The sequence below is a fragment of the Triturus cristatus genome, chromosome 5_2 (assembly GCF_964204655.1).
Source record: "Triturus cristatus chromosome 5_2, aTriCri1.1, whole genome shotgun sequence".
NCBI lineage: Eukaryota > Metazoa > Chordata > Amphibia > Caudata > Salamandridae > Triturus > Triturus cristatus.
This window is the reverse complement of record NC_140588.1, coordinates 693,960,196-693,980,133: the sequence shown is the minus strand read 5'-3', so window position 1 is coordinate 693,980,133 and position 19,938 is coordinate 693,960,196. Positions and strand designations below refer to the sequence as shown.

The window sequence follows — 19,938 nt, the reverse complement described above, 5'->3', positions numbered from 1 at the left end:
TAAATACTAACAGACAGGTTTTATCAAGGGAAGATTATCCTCAGATAATGTTAGTGTTTATCTAGATATCAGGTATTGAAACCTAAAACTGCTTATGCCGCATTCCTTTTGGACGCAAGGAAAGCTTTTGATAACTTGAGCTGGACGTATATGGTTAAAATCTTTCAATGGATTACAACTGGTTAAATTTATTAAAATATTATGTATAGACTTTAGTCTAACCACAAGGCTATTTTGTGTGCAAATAGCAGTGCAGCACAAGTTACTACTTGTGTAACGATATATCTGTAAGAGACATTAGTTAGTGATAGATCCCTTACCTTAGAATATGCCCAGGCGTCAGACTGGATCCGGAAAGTTTTTCTTCAGCAGTACCCCTACGCGTCGGAAGGTGGCGTCGTGCTACTCCGCGTCCCTCACTGGCGTCGTATGCGCCGAGATGACGTCACGGAGACTATTTAGGCACCACCGATGCGCGCTGATGTCAGTTCTGTACATGACTTTCTGCGCAAGGAATGCCGAGCCATGCCAGAAACTGACCACTGGTGCCATGTAACTAGGGCCCTGAAAGGGATGACCTTAACCCTAGAAATCAGTTTGATGAACGGGGAGAATGGGTGGGGCGGGAAGGAATCTGTCACTAACTTATGTCTCCTACAGATATATCGTTACACAAGTATTAACTTGTGCATCTGAAAGAGACACATTAGTGATAGATTCCTTACCTTAGAATAGATACCCCAGCAATACCAACCCCGGTGGTGGGCCTGCGAATAGGATTACACCAGAAAGTCACGGAGAACAGAACGGCCAAAGAAGCCGTCTCTCCAGACTATACTGTCAAGGCAGTAATGCTTGGCAAACGTGTGCAGCGAGGCCCACGTAGCTGCCTGACAAATGTCCTGCAAGGGAACGCCGCGTCCCAAGGCAGTAGTGGCTGCCGTGGCCCTGGTAAAATGGGCAAGTAGGCCCACAGGAGGCTCCTTCTTAGCCGAGTAACATGCTTTGATGCACAGAACAACCCACCAAGAGATGGTTCGTTTGTGCACAGCCCAACCTTTTTTGGCGCCCACGTAGCCAACAAAAAGATGGTCATCCACCCGGAACTGCTGTGTGCGCTTTAGAACGAGAGCGCACGTTTTGGGTCCAGACGGTGGAGCCTCTTTTCCTCTTTTGAAGGATGCGGAGGAGGAAAGAAGGTGGGCAAAGTGATGGTCTGCCCGATGTGGAAGGGTGTGAACCTTTGGCAAGAACGAAGGACGAGTCCTTAAAACCACCTTGTCCGGATGAACAGAAAGAAAGGGAGGTTTAGAAGAAAGAGCCTGGAGCTCACTCACTCTTCTGGCAGAGATGATAGCTACCAGGAAAGCCGTCTTTAAAGTGAGAAGACGTAAGGGACAGTTAGTTATGAAGGGGCTCAAAGGGAGTGCACATCAGATAAGTCAAGACAAGATTTAAGTCCCTTTGAGGCATTATGAAAGGCACGGGAGGAAACGTGTGTGTAATGCCTTTGAGGAAGCGATTAACAAACGGGGACTTCTAAAGAGAAGGCTGATCTGGAAGCCGTAGAAAGGCGGAGATGGCCGAAAGATAACCTTTGATAGTGCCCTGCTGGGCTAAAGAGAGAAGGAACAGAAGGTCCTCGGAAAGAGGGGAAGAACGGGGATCCACAGCCTTTGCTGTGCACCATGCCACAAATTTGTTCCACCTGCAGTCGTATACCGTTTTAGTGGAGGGAAAGCTGGCTGTCAGAATGACATCACAGACCTCGGGAGGAAGGCCGAAAGCTGTCAACTGACGCCGCTCAATCTCCACGCATGGAGGTGGAGGCTGGACAGGTTCGGGTGGAGGACCGTCCCCTGCTGCTGCGACAGAAGATCCTCCCGAAGAGGCAGTCGGATTGGGGGATCGATCGCCATGCTGAGTAGCTCGGGATACCAGTATCTTCATGCCCAATTCAGAGCCAAAAGGATGACTTGGGCCCGGTCGTGCTGATTCTTCTTCAGCACTCTGGGCAGAAGTGGTATAGGCGGAAAGGCATACAACAGACCGTAGCTCCACTTGAGACAAAAAGCGTAGTCGAGTGAGTGCCGCCTTTGAAGTTCCAACGCGCAGAACTGATGACATTGCGCGTTCTCTTCTGAGGCGAATAGATCTAACCAAGGCTCTCCCCACTGCAGAAAGAGACCTTGCGCCACGTCCGAGTTCAGATGCCATTCGTAATCCATCATGAACCGGCGGCTGAGTTCGTCTGCCCTGGCGTTCAGAGAACCTGCCAGATGTTGAACCACCAAGGTAATGTCTTGATGTTCCAGCCTTGTCCAGAGGCGCAGAGCCTCCTGACATAGGGTCCATGACCCCACCCCACCCTGTTTGTTGCAATACAACATGGTGGTGGTGTTGTCCGTGAACACCTGCACCACACTTCACCGGACAGAGGGAAGGAATGCCTTCAGTGCAAGTCAGATCGCCCGAAGCTCCAAAAGATTGATTTGGAGTCGGGACTCTGCCGGACACCAGAGGCCTCTGATCTCCGCCTCTCCCAAGTGGCTGCCCCATCAAAGGAGAGACGCATCCGTCACCAATGTGTGCGCCGGTTGGGGAAGGGAGCACAATCCCATTGACTCAATCGCGATTCGTGAGCCACCACTGCAATGGTTGTGCAGTGCCCTCCGAGATCTGGACATGATCGGACAGGTTGCCCTGATGCTGTGCCCACTGGAACTTCAGGTCCCACTGCAGAGACCGCATATGCCATATGGCATGTTGCACTAACAGGAAGCAGGAGGCCATGAGGACCAGGAGCCGGAGGGTCATCCTGACTGAAACCCGGGATAGAGGCTGAAAGATCAGAATCATAGCCTGAATATCACGGACTCGCTGCTCGGGAGGATAAACCCGAAACTGCGTCGAATCCAGAACCGCTCCGATGAAGGGGAGCTTCTGAGAGGGACTTGGGTGCGACTTCGGCACGCTAATGGGGAACCCCAGCAAATGCAGGAGGTCGGCCGTAGTCTGGAGGTGGGGCGAGCTCGCTTTCAACAGCCATTCTTCGAGATAGGGGAAGACTAGAACCCCTGATCTGTGCAGATGAGCCAGCGATCACCGCCAACACTTTTGTGAACACCCGAGGGGCACTGGTAAGGCCGAAAGGGAGCACGGCAAACTGAAAGTGCTCTAGGCCTACCGTGAACCGCAGGTAACGCCGGTGGGCCAGCAGGATGGGGATATGAAAATATGCGTCCTGCAAGTCCAATGCTACCATCCAGTCTCCCGGGTCAAGGGCAGCCAAGACCTGAGCCAAAGTCAACATCTTGAACTTCTCTTTCCGGAGGAAGCGGTTGACGTTCCTGAGGTCCAAGATAGGGCACAGGCCCCCTTTCTCCTTCTTGGGCACCAGAAAGTAGTGGGAATAACAACCACGTCCTACTTCTGGCCCAGGAACGCGCTCAATGGCCCCCTTGGCCAAGAGGGCCGTGACTTCCTGCTGGAGAAGCGCAAAGTGATCCCCCGACATGCGGTGGAACTGAGGTGGCATGGCTGGGGGGACAGACTCTAAGGCCCCTTTGGACAATTTGCAGCACCCACCTGTCCAAAGTGACAGAACGCCAGTGGAGGAGGTGATGGCGAATCCTGCCGCCCACCAGCATGGGGTGCACCCCAAAGCTTGGACTAGGAAGGTTTTGAGGCGGATGCTGCGGGAGCGGAAGTGGACTGTCCCACACGCTGGCCCCCTGTTCCGCCATGGCGGGAACCACGTCCGTGGCCGCGATGAGGTTGGTTCTGTGCAGGCTTTTGGCTGAATTAACATCTCGGGGCACCCCTTCCGTGGCCACGAAAGGAACGAAAAGCAGATGTTGCCGGGCACGTGGTGGAGAGACCAAAGGACTTGTCCGTAGCCCGGGAGTCCTTAAAACGCTCCAGCGCACTATCTGCCTTATCGCCAAATAGGCGGGTCCCATCAAAGGGCATGTCCATAAGGGAACTCTGAACATCCTCTGAAAACCCAGTGGACCGCATCCAGGTGTGACGACGGAAGGCCACAGTGGTGGAAATCACCCTACACAAAGATTCCGCGGTGTCTAGTCCACACCAGATGGCGAACTTTGCTGCATCTTTCCCCTCAGCCACAGCGAGGGAAAGCACAGCCCGAACTTCCTCCGGACACTGAGGCAGCGTCTGCGCAACCGTGTCCCACACAGCGTGAGAGTAGCGGCCCAAGAGGTATGCGGTGTTCACCGACCGCAGCCCTAAGCTGGCAGAGGAAAACAGTTTCTGGCCAAACTGTTCCAGCTTCTTAGATTCCTTATACAGCGGGGCGGTAGGGAATGTGCTTTGGGAGGTGGAGGCTTGAATGACCAGGCTCTCCGTAGTCGGGTCAGTCGTTGAAAAGGCAGAGTCACCCGGGGCCTGGTGATGACGCCTGGCCACTTTCTTATCCACAGGGACCCCCGTGGCTGGCCTAGACCAGGTGCCCATTAACACATTCGTTAAAGCATCATTGAACGGTAGAAGAGGCTCCATAGAGCTTGCCGCCAGCTGAAGGACTTCTGTGAGGAGGTTAGTTTTTAGAGTTACCGTAGGCAGGTCAAGGTCAAGGGCCTCAGCTGCTCTACGGAGCACCACAGTATGTGGCGCCCAACTCCTTGGCCACAGCAGGAGGAGAAAGGAAACCAGGCTCAAAGGAGAGGTCAAGGCCACCTGCATCATCTGACTCTTCTGCCCACTCTTGCTCCGACTCACACTGCCGTGCAAAAGGGTCCTCAGACACCTCCCAGTCGTCCACTTCCTCCACTGCCCGAGGCACAGGCTGCGGCGGAGGGGGAGGGACAGGGGGATATAAATGGTCCAACGGCACCGTGAACGGCGCCGATCCGGCTCCATAGCCCAGTTAGGGTCCCGACCCGGAGCAAAATTGTCCGGAAACCCAGGCAAGGGAGGAGGTGGTACAAACGGAACCCATTGCAGCGCTGGGAACGGAGCCACGGGGGGCGCCGGCGACAGACTCTGCAACGCTGGGGCCGGAGCCGCCGGTGAAGGACCTTGCGGCGCCGGTAGCGGAGCCGGCGGCAAGTGAGGCCCTCAGGTGGGACCGCGGGGCCCGAAGGCGTGCCGGCAGGAGCCCTAGGCCTGAAAAGGCGGCCCATGGTAGCAAAAAAATCTTGCACCTGGGCCGGAGTCGCTGATGGACCTGGATAAGGTGGGCAGGCCTCGGGACTCACAGGCTCCGACGGAGCCGCGGGGAGGTGCCCCCGCATCCGGAGACGGACGGGGGATGTTGGAGAGCGCAAACACTTCTTCGACTTCTTCTTATGACGTCTTTTACACGATTCCGAGTGTTAAGACTTCAACCCCGAGGAGCAATGATGACGGCTCTGTGGTCGGTCCCTTGATCGGCCCCTGGCTCTCGAACGGCGCGGAGACAACTACCGGGCCTCCAGCAGCTTATGAGACCGCTCCCGTAGGGCCTTCGGAGCCATGACCAGACAGTCGGAACATGACCGGGAGTCATGGTCGCGCTCAAAACAGTAGAGACAGATGCCATGGGGGTCGGCCACTGACATCGTACGGCGACAGGCCCCCACAGGATTTTAACCCAGGAATCCCTACGTGGCACCAGAAGTCAAAGACTCAAAATAGTGGAGAGAAAAAGTCTCAAAAAAAGTTAGTAAAAAAGTGACAAGGGTACAAGCTCTAACCGGATCTGCAAAAGAAAGAACTGACGTCAGTGCGCATGGGTGGCGCCTAAGAAGTCTCCGTGAAGTCATCTTGGCGCATACAATGCCAGCGACGGACTCGGAGCCGCACGATGCCACCTTCCGACGCACAGGGGTACTGCTGAGGAAAAACTTTCCGGATCCAGTCGGACGCCTGGTGATATTCTAAGGTAAGGAATCTATCACTAACGTGTCTCTTTCAGATTCTTATTTTCTTTAAATTACAAAGAGGTACCAGACAAGTATGTACCCTTTAACACTTACTTTTTGTTTTGGTAGTCAAACCCTTTGTGGCCAACTTAAACCAGGATGTTTCCAATACAGGTTTTTGATATGGAGATAAACAAATAAAAAACGTGCTGATATGTTTTGCTTTAGGTTAATAATCCAAGACATTCCTTAACCTGTTATTTTCAAGAAATCGATGTTTTCCAAAATATCAATTGTAAATTGAATAAGGACAAATCAAATGATTATCTTAAATAAATTCAGCATGAAAGATGTGTGACAATTTTGGCTTATTAGGGAGTAGGGATACAGTAAATACCTTAGTTTATGGTTCACTAATGACATTAAAGACATGGTTAAAGAAAATTTAGATTTCACAAAAATGTATTTATTAACATTTGCCAGCCATATTGTTTTTATCATGGTATGGTAGAGTAGGTTTCATTAAGATGATATTTCATTATTAAAACACACAATCTATCTCTTATGATTGCTGTACATGTTATAGAGGAGGTTGGAGTCTTTAAGAACTGAGTTGGTACTTCGGGTATTTCAGTAACGATTTATCTGGTCGACTTATCTGGTAGAGACGATCAATTACTTAGGTGTCAGACTGGATCTGGAAAATCTTGAGCAGTAACTGCGCGCCGGTAGGGTTATCGATCAGCTCCGCGTCGGATGTGACGTGCAATGCCTCCGTGACTAATTCCGCGCCAGAAGCATGGAGACACGCCAGAATGGTAATTGGACTAGTGTAACAAAACTAAGGGCCTACAGAAACCTTGTAGATAAGCATACCGGATCGCAGAGCAGGAGGATTGGTAAGGAACCTGCAGCTAAATAGAGTATCTACCAGACAAGGCGTTATCGAAGATAAGCAACTTGTTTATCTGGTAGAGACTTCTAGCCACAGACTCCTTACCACAGAAGTGGGTCTACAAACTGTCTCAGACCAAGAAGTACTGAGGACCGAACTGGTAAAGTGCCCATCCTGCTGGACTGGACCATCAAGTAGTTTTAAGTAAACGTGCAGGGATGCCCACGGAGCAGCCTGACAGATGTCTAAGTCTGGTACTCCACAAATGGATGTAATGGGTGCAGGCCCCATTGGCATGATGACGGGGTGAGGGGTGGACATATGCTGGAAACCCTTTAAAAAACATGTCACAATGAGTGACTTAATCAGGAAGGTTTGATATTGCAACAGCAAAAAAGACACAATGGTCGACAGTTACCACTGAACTGTGCCCAGTGCTAGGCCTTACAGGGCTAGGGACAATACAAGACAGCAACGCTTCAGTCGAAGTGCCAGAAAGAGTGCCAAAATGTTTATCGATGCACCAAGCCACAAACTAATCTCAACAGCAGGCATGTATGGTCTTTATCGATGGACGCCCTAAGATGTCCTCACTGACTTTGAGGGAGAGCGAAGATTCTCAACTGCCGCCGTTAAATTTCCATGCATGATGGCGTAGTGTGTGCAGGTTTAGGTGCAGACCGCAAGCCCTGTTTCCGCAACAGAAGATCCTCTCAAAGGGGCAGCCTGATTGGAGGACAGATGCTCATGCTCAGGAGTTTGAGCCACCAGACTATCTGCATCAAAAACAGAGCCACTAAGATGACTTGAGTCCATTCTGTCCTGATCTTCTTCAGAACTCAGGGCAGGATTGGTATCGGCGGGAACGCCTACAAGAGTCCTGAGATCCAGCTAAAGCGGTTTTGGAAAATTCAACACGCATAAGTGCTGACATTGCATGTTCTTGACAGAGGCAAATAGAGCTAACCAAGTATTTCCTCAGACCCAGAAGAGACCTTGAACAACCTCTGGATGTAGACACCATCCGCAAGACATCGCCAGTAGAGCTTGTCCTTCCTGCCCTTAAGAGATCCTGAAAATGTTCGGATGTGCGGGCATGTCCAGAGGCATAGGGCCTCCCCCGCGCCCTATTTGTTGCAGTACAACAGGGTGGTAGTATTGTTCATGAATGCCTGAACTAACTTCCCTTTGATGAGAACGAAGGCTTTCACAGCCAAGCAGAACCGCTCTGAGAAGTTGATGTGGAGCTGAGACTTCACTGTAGTCCGGTGTGCTTTAATCTCCAGCTATCCCTGATGGCTGCTGCAACCCAGAAGTGACACAACTGTCACCACTGTTTGTTCTGGATAGGGAAGAGAGAGGGGTCTGGCTCTGATCCAGTCGCAGTTTGTCAGGAATTGTGATGGGTTCAGCAACAGAACCGGTGCCACAGGATTGTTCCAGATCCAGAAACAGATCCGGAGGGCCCAACAGGCACAGAGGGCAGACCAGCAGTCAGAAATCCAGTCCTCCTGGACTGGCGAGACCTGAAGGTGCTCCAGAGAGGTCCAGTCATCCAAAGATGAGAAACATGGCCTTATAGAATTCCTTTAGTTGGGTAAGGGTTGCTCCGACTCCAGGAAACTCGAGGAGGTGCGGATCAGACCCACATTCAGGTTCTGCCTGGAAGACGAGACCGAGCATCATGACTTTAGCATCATTCCCACACCTCCTCCGAAGATTTGGACCAGCAAGGCATAGTCGAAGAGACTTTCAAATTCTTGGATTTCTTTTTGTGAGACTTACCAGAGAAGTCCAGTACCTTGACACTGGCCAACGAGAGCAACTCCAAGTGCGGGCCCAAGACCTTTCATGTAACTGGGAACTGGAGTGGTGCCGTCGGCTGTCGAGTGGACAGAAGTTTCATGGCACGCTACCTATTCACCGTCAGATGCACTGTCAGGCAATCTTAACAGGTCTTGGAGTCGAGGTCAAGCTCCAGGCACCATAGACAAACCAAGTGGGGGTCTGTGACATCCCAGAACACACTGAGAGCAAAGCTAGATAAATAAATAAATAAATAAATGCATTAACAAATGGTCAAATAGGTAGCCAAAAAAAGAGGACTATGGTAGCTCTCCAGATCTGCGCTGGAAAAGAAGGATCTGATGATACTGCACTGAAGTGATGCCTATTTAGGCACTGCGCACATCACATTCAGCGGTTGGCCAATGTGGACCCAATTGGCACCTCCTTCTGCCATCCAGAGGTACTGCTCAAGACTTTCTGGATATTTAACTCCCAGGAACTTTTTGCGAGAATACAAGTGATGTAGCAAAGGGAATGATGCGGAAACCCTGTACTTTCTTTCAACAAAGGCACTCATTCATGGAGGTGATAAGAATTCCTTAAATATAATAAGATCAACTCAGTAACTGAGATTAATGCGTTTTACTAGTTAGCAAGTGCAAAGGCTTTAAGAACACCTGCCATTGTTCCTAATTGCATGACACAAACTTTCATTTAATGCAAAGAATGTTTAATAATGCTCACAGAGAGAAGACAACAGCAAATTAGAGTAACTGCCTCTAGGCAATGTGATACGTTAGAGTAATATCAATAGAGGCATCTGCTACTCAAAAAACACACTCCTTTATGTTTGACAAAGACTGCCTTTGCAAGAAATAAACAAAAAGAAAAGGGGGCAGGTTCACAAAACAAGGAAGTTGACCTATTATTTGGTCCGATTGTGGAAGAAAATCTTTAAGACTACCTTTGCTTTAAGGTATTCAAGGGTCCACAGGTCTTACATAGATTATATTAAGAACACTCCAGAGACTCTAGCATATAGTTTAAGGTTTACTCTCACCCACTTTATTCCCCAGAACGGTCTTTCAATTACCGTCCAACACTAAGTTCCAAAGTACTCTTGTAGTGTAACCTCTACACATACATTCTATTTAAGATCCTCATAAAACATGTCAAAAGGCTAACTGCAAAAGCTAGTGAATAAACAATGTGATCCCCTTGGAATGTTTGCTGGAGACCAAGGGCTATTGTAGGCATCTGAAACAAGGGGTCTAGCAAGTGATAATGAGACCAAATTACAGACATGTTTTTAAGACAATTAAATGAGTAGCCATGGTCCAAGATTAAAAGGCGAGTTATAGTGTACTCACAATTTAAATTCCATTATTTTATACCACGGGTTTTTAAAGCTACAAACTCCGGATATACATTTAGTTGGCCTAAAATAACTATTTTTATAATTACTTGGTCGGGATGGATCATTTGTTGTTAACATGTTTTAACTGGATAACGTAATAGGCATTACATGTTTTAAATAAATATCTGTTATGAGGAAGATGGAGCTATCTGACGCGAGTGTGCATTTAAATAAAGAGAAAATCAATGCCTTTCTTAGATATATTTTAGGTCTATTGAACCACTTAAATTATTACTCTAGAATTTACATACGGAATGATCACAATACTAGGTGGTCAGATACTCTCCAAACGGCTAAGTAATAATTCAAGCAAGATTATGCGGGTCTTAACTACACATAATGAAAAGGCCCAACAAGAGATGAGGGTTGTAAATACTGGGATTCCATTAAACGAACAAAAAGAGCAAACCATGCCAAACACAGAAGAACAAGGGCAAAATCAAGTGGATGCCCCAACTCAGAGTGTGACTAGTTTAGTCAGATAAATGCTAGAGGATGCTAAGCTGGGAAACTGTAGAGGAGTGGTACCACCAGAATACAGTAGTTGCATTTTAAAATGTAACGTGTTTATTTGGCTTTGCAAAACGATCACAATTCCTGGACAGTATCAAAATAATTAGATACATTTTCTTACCAAGTCTATAAGTTTTGTGATTGGAACTTCTCGGATAGGTCTCTTCATTCGGCAAAGAGCTTCCAAGGAGGTTCCAAAGCAGCTTGGAAGGTAATTTCCAGTGATTGTGAGGAAATAATCCTTGCCTCTGTCCAGGTGAAGAACTAGAATATCTTCAATGTTATCCTCCCCAGAGTTGAGGATTGCAAGAGAATCTTTACTTACATACACATCTAGGGAGATCTCGACTGTTTCATCTGGAAAAGTGAGACAGTAAACATAAATAAACACATTAATATAAACGGAGGGCTGAGACGTGAAAAAGGAGTGCCAACAACCACAGAGACATTGCAACTGGAAACTGACGGCTTTGTTAAGGATTCAAATATTTTATAATATGTAACGATATAACCAAATAATGTTTTTCAGATCTGTGAATAAAAAAGTAACTGCAGACTTGGCAATCCTGTAAGGAATTACTTTTTTTGCCCTGCAATCCCTGGTTAATTCTATTTCTTGGATGCACACAGGGCTTGTTTGACTGTAATGCCCCTTCTTTTACTCATGTCAAACAAGATTATGCAATAGCTCAGGGGTTTTTAAAAACCATGTCAATTTTGTGAGTATGCAAAAACCACTCAACTGCCATGAGTATATTTTGTCTTTATAAACCGGCCTAAGAAAAGACCAGAGACTCCAGAAACAGATTCTGTTACTAAGCCGTCATTTGTTCATAAGATGTGCATGAAAACTCCAAAAAACTTCATAGGTTTGAGCGGGTGAAATGCAAAGATACTGAAAATATCTGTACAACATGCTCATCATACAAAGTGCAAGTGACAAATCTGAAAGGTAAACTTTCATGACTGTTCTAGAGTATCTCTTTGTTGTACTCAAGCACAAAATATTTTTCATCTAATACATTCCTTTGTATGAAGCTCTCTCTGTTTATTGCTGCTCTCCAAATGTAATACTGCAGAGGTGTCTAATGTGTCATTGTGTAGTCTATGCCATTTCATAACGTATTCCTATACAACCCTTGTTTGAGCAGCCACACAATCTTACAGTAGGACACATGAGATGAGTCCTGCAAGCAGTTTCAATAACCTCAGCTTTATAGGAGGAAGATTCCAAACCCATCCTAGTGAACTTCAGACCTTGGTAAAGACAACAGGCCCAATCTGCCTTTCATGATCTGTGCTGCACACCAAGCAAATATGGGATAACTCATTCTATGCCTAACTAGCAATACCCTCTTTGTTGTGAATATAGTCTTGAATAGTGACGGATAGTCGTTGCTGAGCACAGGGAGCTGTTATTGTATTTACACTGATTATGCAATGCTTGCTGGGTGGAATCATATTCCTTCCATTCCAAACCTTGAGAGGCAGAGACTGATGTCCTACAATGCCTGGAGAATATGAACAAAACGTATTAGCTAGAGGGGGCTGTGAAGATAAAGTGTGCGGGCAGTGGCGGAGGCATGGTGGGGGATTAAAAAAAAGAAAACAGAGAGACCAAGAAAACAGATGCACTCCTTTGGAGTGCCCAAAAGCTCCTTAAAAAACAGAAGCTGGATTATGTTGTGAAAGGATACAACTTACCCAGAAAGATCTCTGTTAGACCAAAATGCTCTGTGGTAGACAAAAGACTACTAAAAAAAGCCATCAAATCAAAAGTAGACACTTGGCATAGGCAACAAAGCCATCCTGTCATAAGCAAGGGGCTGCCTCAAAGCCCACTCCAAGTATATGTAACGTACAGGAAAGAAAAGGTCTGACTAACAGACAGCTAAAGCGGTCTGTTGGCAAGTTCTGAAAAAAAGGGGATGCCATAGAACCCTGTCTTATTCATATTGTTTGTTGCGGTTTCTCTTGCAGAGTCACATACATATTTTATTCTGCCTTACATTAGAAGACTTTGCTTCCTTGGTTGCCAAAAAGCTTTACAAATCTGCTTTAATTCTACAGATTTCCACTTAATGTGCAGCTTTGTAAGGGAACTACGACGGAAATGGTCGATACGAGAACGATTGGTAATTCAGGTGTTCACAACAATCTTTCTCTTATTATTTTGAAGGAAGTATAGTTTATAAACGTTTTCAACAACGGCAATATACCTTGAGATTAACACTCTTTTGGCACTGAATGAAGGCCAGGTTATAATCATCTTTTTTTGTGTTGAAATTTTTTATTGAATTTTATCATGAAATACAGAGTAACACAGAAATACTAAAACAACAAATTATTGATAATATTAAATACATATGTTGATGATAAATATGAATCATATTGTATATAAATATTAAAATGAATAAATCAGTGAGTAGATATATGGTATAAAGAACATGAATAAGAACTGGATATTATACATATAATATATAAAATATGAATGAATCTAAATATAAAAGAGAATGACTTTGTACAAGAAAATTTAAATAATTAGATCAGAGAACAAAAATTAAAAAGGGAGGAGAAAATTCAAATGAAAAGTGGAAGAAAGAAGAAAAGAAGAGAAAAGAGATAAACTGTAAAGAAGATAATAAGAGAACAGTGAGAGATAATGGAGCCAGAGGAAGGGAGGGAGGAGAAGGAGGACGGGAGTGGGGGAAATAAATTGATGAAGGATAAAGGAAAGGGAAAAAGAAAAGAAATACACAAAATATAAAATAATGAATTAGTTAATTCAAGTGTTTGCATTAGGAGAGAGAGTGGAGTTGGCATCAGTGTTAATTTCAGTTTTTAAAAAAGGAGACCAGGTCTGGAGAAATATATCAACTTGATCTTGAAGATTATAAATTGTGCGCTCATGTAGGGCTGTTTGCATCATTGCCACCAGCCATTCTTCCTGAGAGGGTGGAGAAGGAGACTTCCAATGACGCAAAATATAGATTTTAGCTGTAGCCAATGCAGTGTGTAGAAGACGTATTTGTGATTTAGAAAGTGTCGAAAATCATGTAGAAGGATTGTGGCAGATGTAAATGGTAAGGATAATGGCATTGTGGAATGTAAAGTCTTGCCAACAAAGGACCAAAAGAACCTTGTTGCTGGGCAATCGCGAATGATATGAACTATGTCACAACCAGAGGTGGAACATCTCCAGCAATTAGTGTGTGAAAGCAATCCAGCTTTATGTAACTTAGTTGGTGACCTGTGCCATTCATGAAGGATTTTAAATATACAAAATGTAAGCCTTGCTTCACGAACGCCTTTATGTAATCCCTCCAGTATCTTGTCCCATTCAGAAGCCATAAATGAAATAGATAAACGAGATTGCCATTTATTTTGGAGAGCATACGTGAGAGATTGTGAAAATAAAGGAGACAAAGGTTTTATAAAGACCAGAGGTCACTCCTCTAAACTTTCCCCACAGATTTAGGTAAGATTGTATTGGGGACACCTGCAAAACCAAAGGGGGAGATCCCAAGTGTTTCCTCAGACATTGTTGACGTTGAGAGTATCTAGAGGAGTGTTGTATAGGAAGATTAAATTCCTCACATAATTGAGAAAATGATTTAAAATTTCCATCATGAAGTTGATCTGGGGAGTAAATACCAGCTGCTTGCCATAAAGGCCAGGATAAAGTGCGACCATTGATACGGATAGCTGAATTGTTCCAAAGAGGAGCCTTAACATGAATACGCGCGTTGGATCCTAGTATACGATGCCCCCTTTGCCAAGATTTGTGCATGACTGATAAGATCGGATTCTTGGGGTCAGAAGAACTAGTGCCACTACCATATAAAAGAGAAAGATCTGAGTTCTTGGATAAAAGATGACGCTCAATGGAAACCCATTGTGGGACATCTTTAGTTCCTGGCAAAAAATAAGCAAATTGGGAGATGTGTAGAGCAAGGGAATAGTGTTCAATGGATGCAAGAACCATACCTCAACATAACTGATGGGATTTTAATTTTGTTATAGCAAGACGTGGTTTAGCTGAGCCACATATAAAAACCTTAATCTTAGAATCTATTAATCTAAGGGTAGCTAAAGGAATCTGGAGGGGAAGCATACCTAAAACATAGATGAAACGAGGAAGGGTGACCATTTTGATAGCTTGTACTCTACCCCAAAGAGATAAACCCAGAGCTTTCCACTTATCAAAATCCCTCTGCATTTGAGAAAGTAAAGGAGCTAAATTATCTGCAACCATATCTTCCAGATGTGAGGATTGCCAATGAAAAGGGAATCCATGAATCACTGCCCTTGTAGTGCCATTAGAAATGGGTAACGCTTCACTTTTGTCCCAATTTATTTTGTAACCGAAAAGGAGGAGAAATCTTTAATAATTTGAAGAAGGGATGGAAAAGATCGAGGAAGATTAGTAAGAGTAAGAAGAATATCATCTGCATCTACATAGATTTTAGAATGTCCAATTGGGAGAGGCACACCTATAATATCATCAGCTTGACGGATAGCAGCAAGTGGTTCCATAGCTAAAAGAAAAAGAAGAGGTGGCAACGGGCAACCCTGACGTGTTCCCCTCCGTATTGGAATGCATTGGACAAAAAACCACCGCAATTAACCTGAGCTGAGGGATTGTCATATAATAAACGCACTTTATTGATGAATTGATCACCCAAACCAAATCTATGCATAATGGAAAAAAGGTATTCCCACTCAATGCGGTCAAACGCTTTTTCTGCATAAAGCGAAAGGGCCAAGGTATCTTCTGAAAGATGTTTAGCAGACCACAAGGTGTGGGCCAGGGTGCGGAGATGGTTCCGAGAAGAACGCCCTGGTACAAAGCCTACTTGAGTGAAATGTATTAAAGAAGGCAGTACTTTGCGGAGTCGAGACGCCAAGATGCTAGCCAAGATTTTAATATCACAATTTAATAAAGAAATGGAACGATAGCTACTGCACAAAAGAGGGTCTTTGCCAGGTTTAGGTAGTACAGCTATAACTGCTTTATTAGAGAGAGGGCCCAATGATGATTCTTTATCAGCCTCAAGAAATACAGCATGTAACGTATCAATTATACTATGACCTGCCCATCTAAAAAATTCAGTAGGGAAGCCATCTTCCCCAGAAGCTTTATGATAAGGCAGAGCAGTAATGGCTTTATAGATCTCATCTCTTGTGATTTCACCTTCAAGCAGAGCTCTACCATCATCAGAAAGACGCGGAAAACTCACCTTCTCTAAAAAAAAGAGGACATCTTACCTAGGTCTATTTGGCTACCTGGAGTATATAAGGATTGATAAGAGGCAAATTCATTAACTATCTCTTGGGGCATTGTAAGTATGTCACCTTGAGTCGATTGAATAGCTGGAATAGCCAATGCTGCTTCCCTTTGACGTAATTGTGGGACTAACAACCTCCCGGCCTTCTCCCCTTGCTCGTAATGTCTTCCTTTCATCCTTTGTAAAGCAAATTCAGCTTTGGATGTAAAGAGACTATTAAGAGACATACATCCTTGCTCCAATAACTTGCAATTCTGTAAGGTAGGATCCGACATATATAAACGGGAATAGAGTTGAATATCTTGTTCTAATTCTGTCTGCTTTGCAATATTATTCTTATTGGCAAGTGCTGCATCGCGCATTAGTTGCCCTCTAATAGTGGCTTTAGCCGCCGCCCAAACAGTTCTGCTGGAGGTGACAGAACCCTGGTTAATAGAGAGATAGTCCTGTAGATGGGATTGTAACTGAAGTTTACCCTTGGGCGTCCTGTGTCTTTGAATGCTCATACGCCATGGTTTACGCCCTGGCCGGGATAGACCTAAATCTAAAGATAAAAGGACAGGAGAATGATCAGACAAGGCTGCTTCTAGGATGCGTGATTCCATGACTAATTGAACCGCTTTGTGCGATATCATAAAATAGTCTAAGCGGGAAAATGTACTATGTGAGGATGAGAAGAACGTATATTCTTTGTCTTGTGGATGACTAAGACGCCAATGATCAACCAAACCGTTATCCGAAAATATGTCATTTAATACCGCTCTATCCGCTGCATTGTCCTTATCAAACGAACCAGTTTTATCTAAAATAGGATCTTGTACCAAATTCCAAACCCCACCAATGAGGTATTGCGAGGCATCAATTTCTGTGAGGAGGCGATTCAATTGAAGGAAAAAATACTTTTTAGTGCCAATTGGAGCATAAATAGACCCAAGACAGATGTAAGAATTCCCGATACGTAATTTGGCAAATACATATCGACCATCAGGATCTGACCAAGTCTTGGAGATCGTGACTGGAAGTGATCTGTGGATAAGAATTCCAACTCCACATTTGCGGACAGGATTAGTATCTGTGGGGTCATTTTTGTGAAATGCTGCTGTGAATGACCTTCCCCACCCAATCTCTGCAAAGTTTGTCAGATTCAATCTCATCGAGGTGCATTTCTTGTAATAAAGCTATGTCTACATGTTTGGACTGTAAATAAGAAAGTACCTTCTTCCGTTTAATGTAATGAGTGAGGCCATGGACATTCCAAGTAATGGTAGATAAAGGATGAATATTAGCCATGATGGGATACAATCAAAAGGGATTGGGAATCAATGTATCAGTCAAAAATGGGAAAAATAAGAGGTAGGAATACAATGGGAGGGAATAGGGCTGTATGGGAAGGGAGAGTACTCTGGTTGATAAGAAACAAAAAAGTGTTAGAAAATAAGAGTTTTACAGGTTAAGAAAGTTTAGTATATGAAAAGAAAAAGAGAAGAAAAGAAAAAGACTGATGGAGGACAAACGTGATAAAGAAGCAAATAAAGAATATAATAAAGGATTGTATAGAACAATAGAGAAAGATATAAGAAAATGTAAAAGAAGGTTCTTATTGATATATATTAGAGAGATCAAAATGTTCTATGTAATCAGTATATTTCTGGCTGTTAAAATATCAAAGAGAATCAAAACAATTGATACAGATTCGTTACCTACAACTTTTAACCGCGGGTCTGGGCTCACTGGAGCACCACTACGAGTACAAACACCTTAAGGAGGGTGGACAATTAAAATGAATATCAGCCAGGACAATAAATTAGAAAAGCTGTAAAGAGAGTGAAAACTCCTGTGACCCAAATACATATAATAGTATGCGTTAGGAGGATAAGCACATATCATTAAGAAACATAGATAAGCATTAAACGGGTCTAAAAGCAATAAATGAATGAGAATGAATACCAGAAGTTAAAGTAAACTATTAAAATTATCATTCATAAATACAATTCTCATAATATTTACATAATAAACGACATTTGATAACTAAAATTCATAAATAACTATAAGAAAAAACGTTGGTATTATTTAAGAAAGAATGTCAGCATTGTAAAGATGGATAAAGAGCCTGTTCTTAAAAAGTGAGATAGTAATTAAAAGCACATATCATAGCGTATAACATATGACCAATGTGAAATAAAATTATAAATAATGTTTAGAATAAAATTCTTTTGATAAAGGGACTGAAATAAGATACATATTAAAATACATAGTAAGTATATCCATAAGGAAAAACACTCAGTAATATATTATAATCCTCCATAATAAATACAAGTAGAACTTATTCATATTTCTGGCGTAAGATGTAAGTAAACACAAGGAGAAAGCATTAACTGAACTTAAAGAGTCAGGTAAGTAGATAAAACGATATTAACTAAGACCGTAACAATGAGGATAATAAATAGGGACTCAACTCATTCTCCATCTGGAGCAGATTTTAAGGGAGATCTGGACTTATCTCTACGTTGATCTTGTGTGGTAGTAATTACAGACTGCAAGGCAGATGCTTGATCCTCGTGTGTACGAAAAGGTCACTCTGTTTCTCTACCTCGAGGACGCACATCCCCAAGGTTGCGACGCCTTTTATCTGTCGACTGTTGAGGTTGTGTAGAACTTTGACCAGACTGCTCATGAGAAAAATGTTGTACATCCATATCCTGAACTGTTAAACTGTCTAGAAACTGCTGTAAGTCTTCAGGGTTGTAAAAGTCTTGTGATTCACCATTTTTAGTAAGGCGGAAGCGAGCTGGGTCAAACAAGCCATACTTGATATCCAACTTCCGCAGTTGTGGTAGCTAAGAATAGTTTCCTTCTTTCGTTGGTTTCTCTCGAAAAGTCAGCTGCCATATGTATTTGATGACCATCATAGATGTAAGATCTTTGCGTTCGAGCTGATATTAGTATCTGTCTGACTTGCTTATGTCTCAGAAAACAAGCAATTAGAGGCCGTGGTCGTGGAGGACCAATACGATGAGCACGTTGGATTTCCAATGGTGGGTGAAAATTAGTACCAAGTAATTTGGGAAGAATTTTACATAGAAATAACCAAGCATTTTGGCCTTCAATTTTCTCCGGAAATCCAAAGAGGCGAACATTTTCTCTTCTATTGCGATCTTCCAAGTCAACAAGCTTACTGCGAAAAAGTAGAAAATCCTGGACCCTGTTTTGTACTGAGTCAAGCCTGTTTTCCACTACAGTTAATCGCCGATCAGGCCCATCAGTTTTTTGATGAAATTGCGCAATATCCGCTCTAATGGATTTGGTTTCTGTCGTGAGGGAGGAAATGTTATTTTCCATTTCTGTCAGACGGCAACTAATAGTTGAAATTTCCTGCAAAATACGATTCATAGTTGCTGCTGACTCAGCAGTTGAGTTGACCAAAGATGAAGTAGGTGGTGATGGGGGTGAACCTTTAGTAGGCATAGTGCGCATTTGCTTATGTGTGTCCACAGGAGGAGACAATTTAGAATTTTTGTTGAAATTTTTGTGATTAGACATCTGTAAAATGTGTCCGCAGTGTTGAAAAAACCAGACACAAATGAAGCGATTAACAATCAGATGCAAACAATTGGAGCACGTAGGGGTTAATATGAGGGTGAAAGAGTAAACTTATCACACTTAATCCTGTAGGCACACGTAAATAAATATTTTAGTCTCTTACCGATAATAATGACAAAAATAATCAGTCACAAATGACAATGTATGGCATCCTAGGACATAAAATATTTAGTGTTTGTCACTGAAAAACAACATCAGCATAAGAAACTAGTAAGATACAAATTATAAGAAAAAAAGAGCTCAATCTTCTACTGCATTGTGTGTAAAATCATTAGACCTTCATAACATGCAATATAAAGCAGACTGTGTTCACATCATTGATCGAAAAAACGCATAATATGCCATAGAAATTCCTCATAAATAATAATTCATAGGCAGAAAGATATTTCCACTGGACAGTGAGGTGGTATTAAGTGAAGATATTGTGCATTACCAACATGAAAGGGCGCTTTGAAATGAAGAGTAACAGTCTATCTGAAAGCATGTTGGAAATGAATGTCACAGGAGAGAAAAAAGCATTAGTTGACCTGTGAACTCCATTCTTGAATTGTACTCTCTGCAGGTGTTGGC

The 19,938-nt window shown here is 43.8% G+C and overlaps 1 protein-coding gene across 3 annotated transcripts in view; it reads right to left on the bottom strand.

Moving 5' to 3' along the window:
- Nucleotides 1-19,938, bottom strand: part of OCRL (OCRL inositol polyphosphate-5-phosphatase) — a 566,508-nt gene that overhangs the window by 150,257 nt on the left and 396,313 nt on the right. For all 3 annotated transcript variants that reach the window (XM_085607761.1, XM_085607762.1, XM_085607763.1), the window contains one exon: nucleotides 10,602-10,837. In XM_085607761.1, coding sequence (XP_085463887.1) covers nucleotides 10,602-10,837 — 236 coding nt within the window. The remainder of the gene's footprint in view (nucleotides 1-10,601; nucleotides 10,838-19,938) is intronic.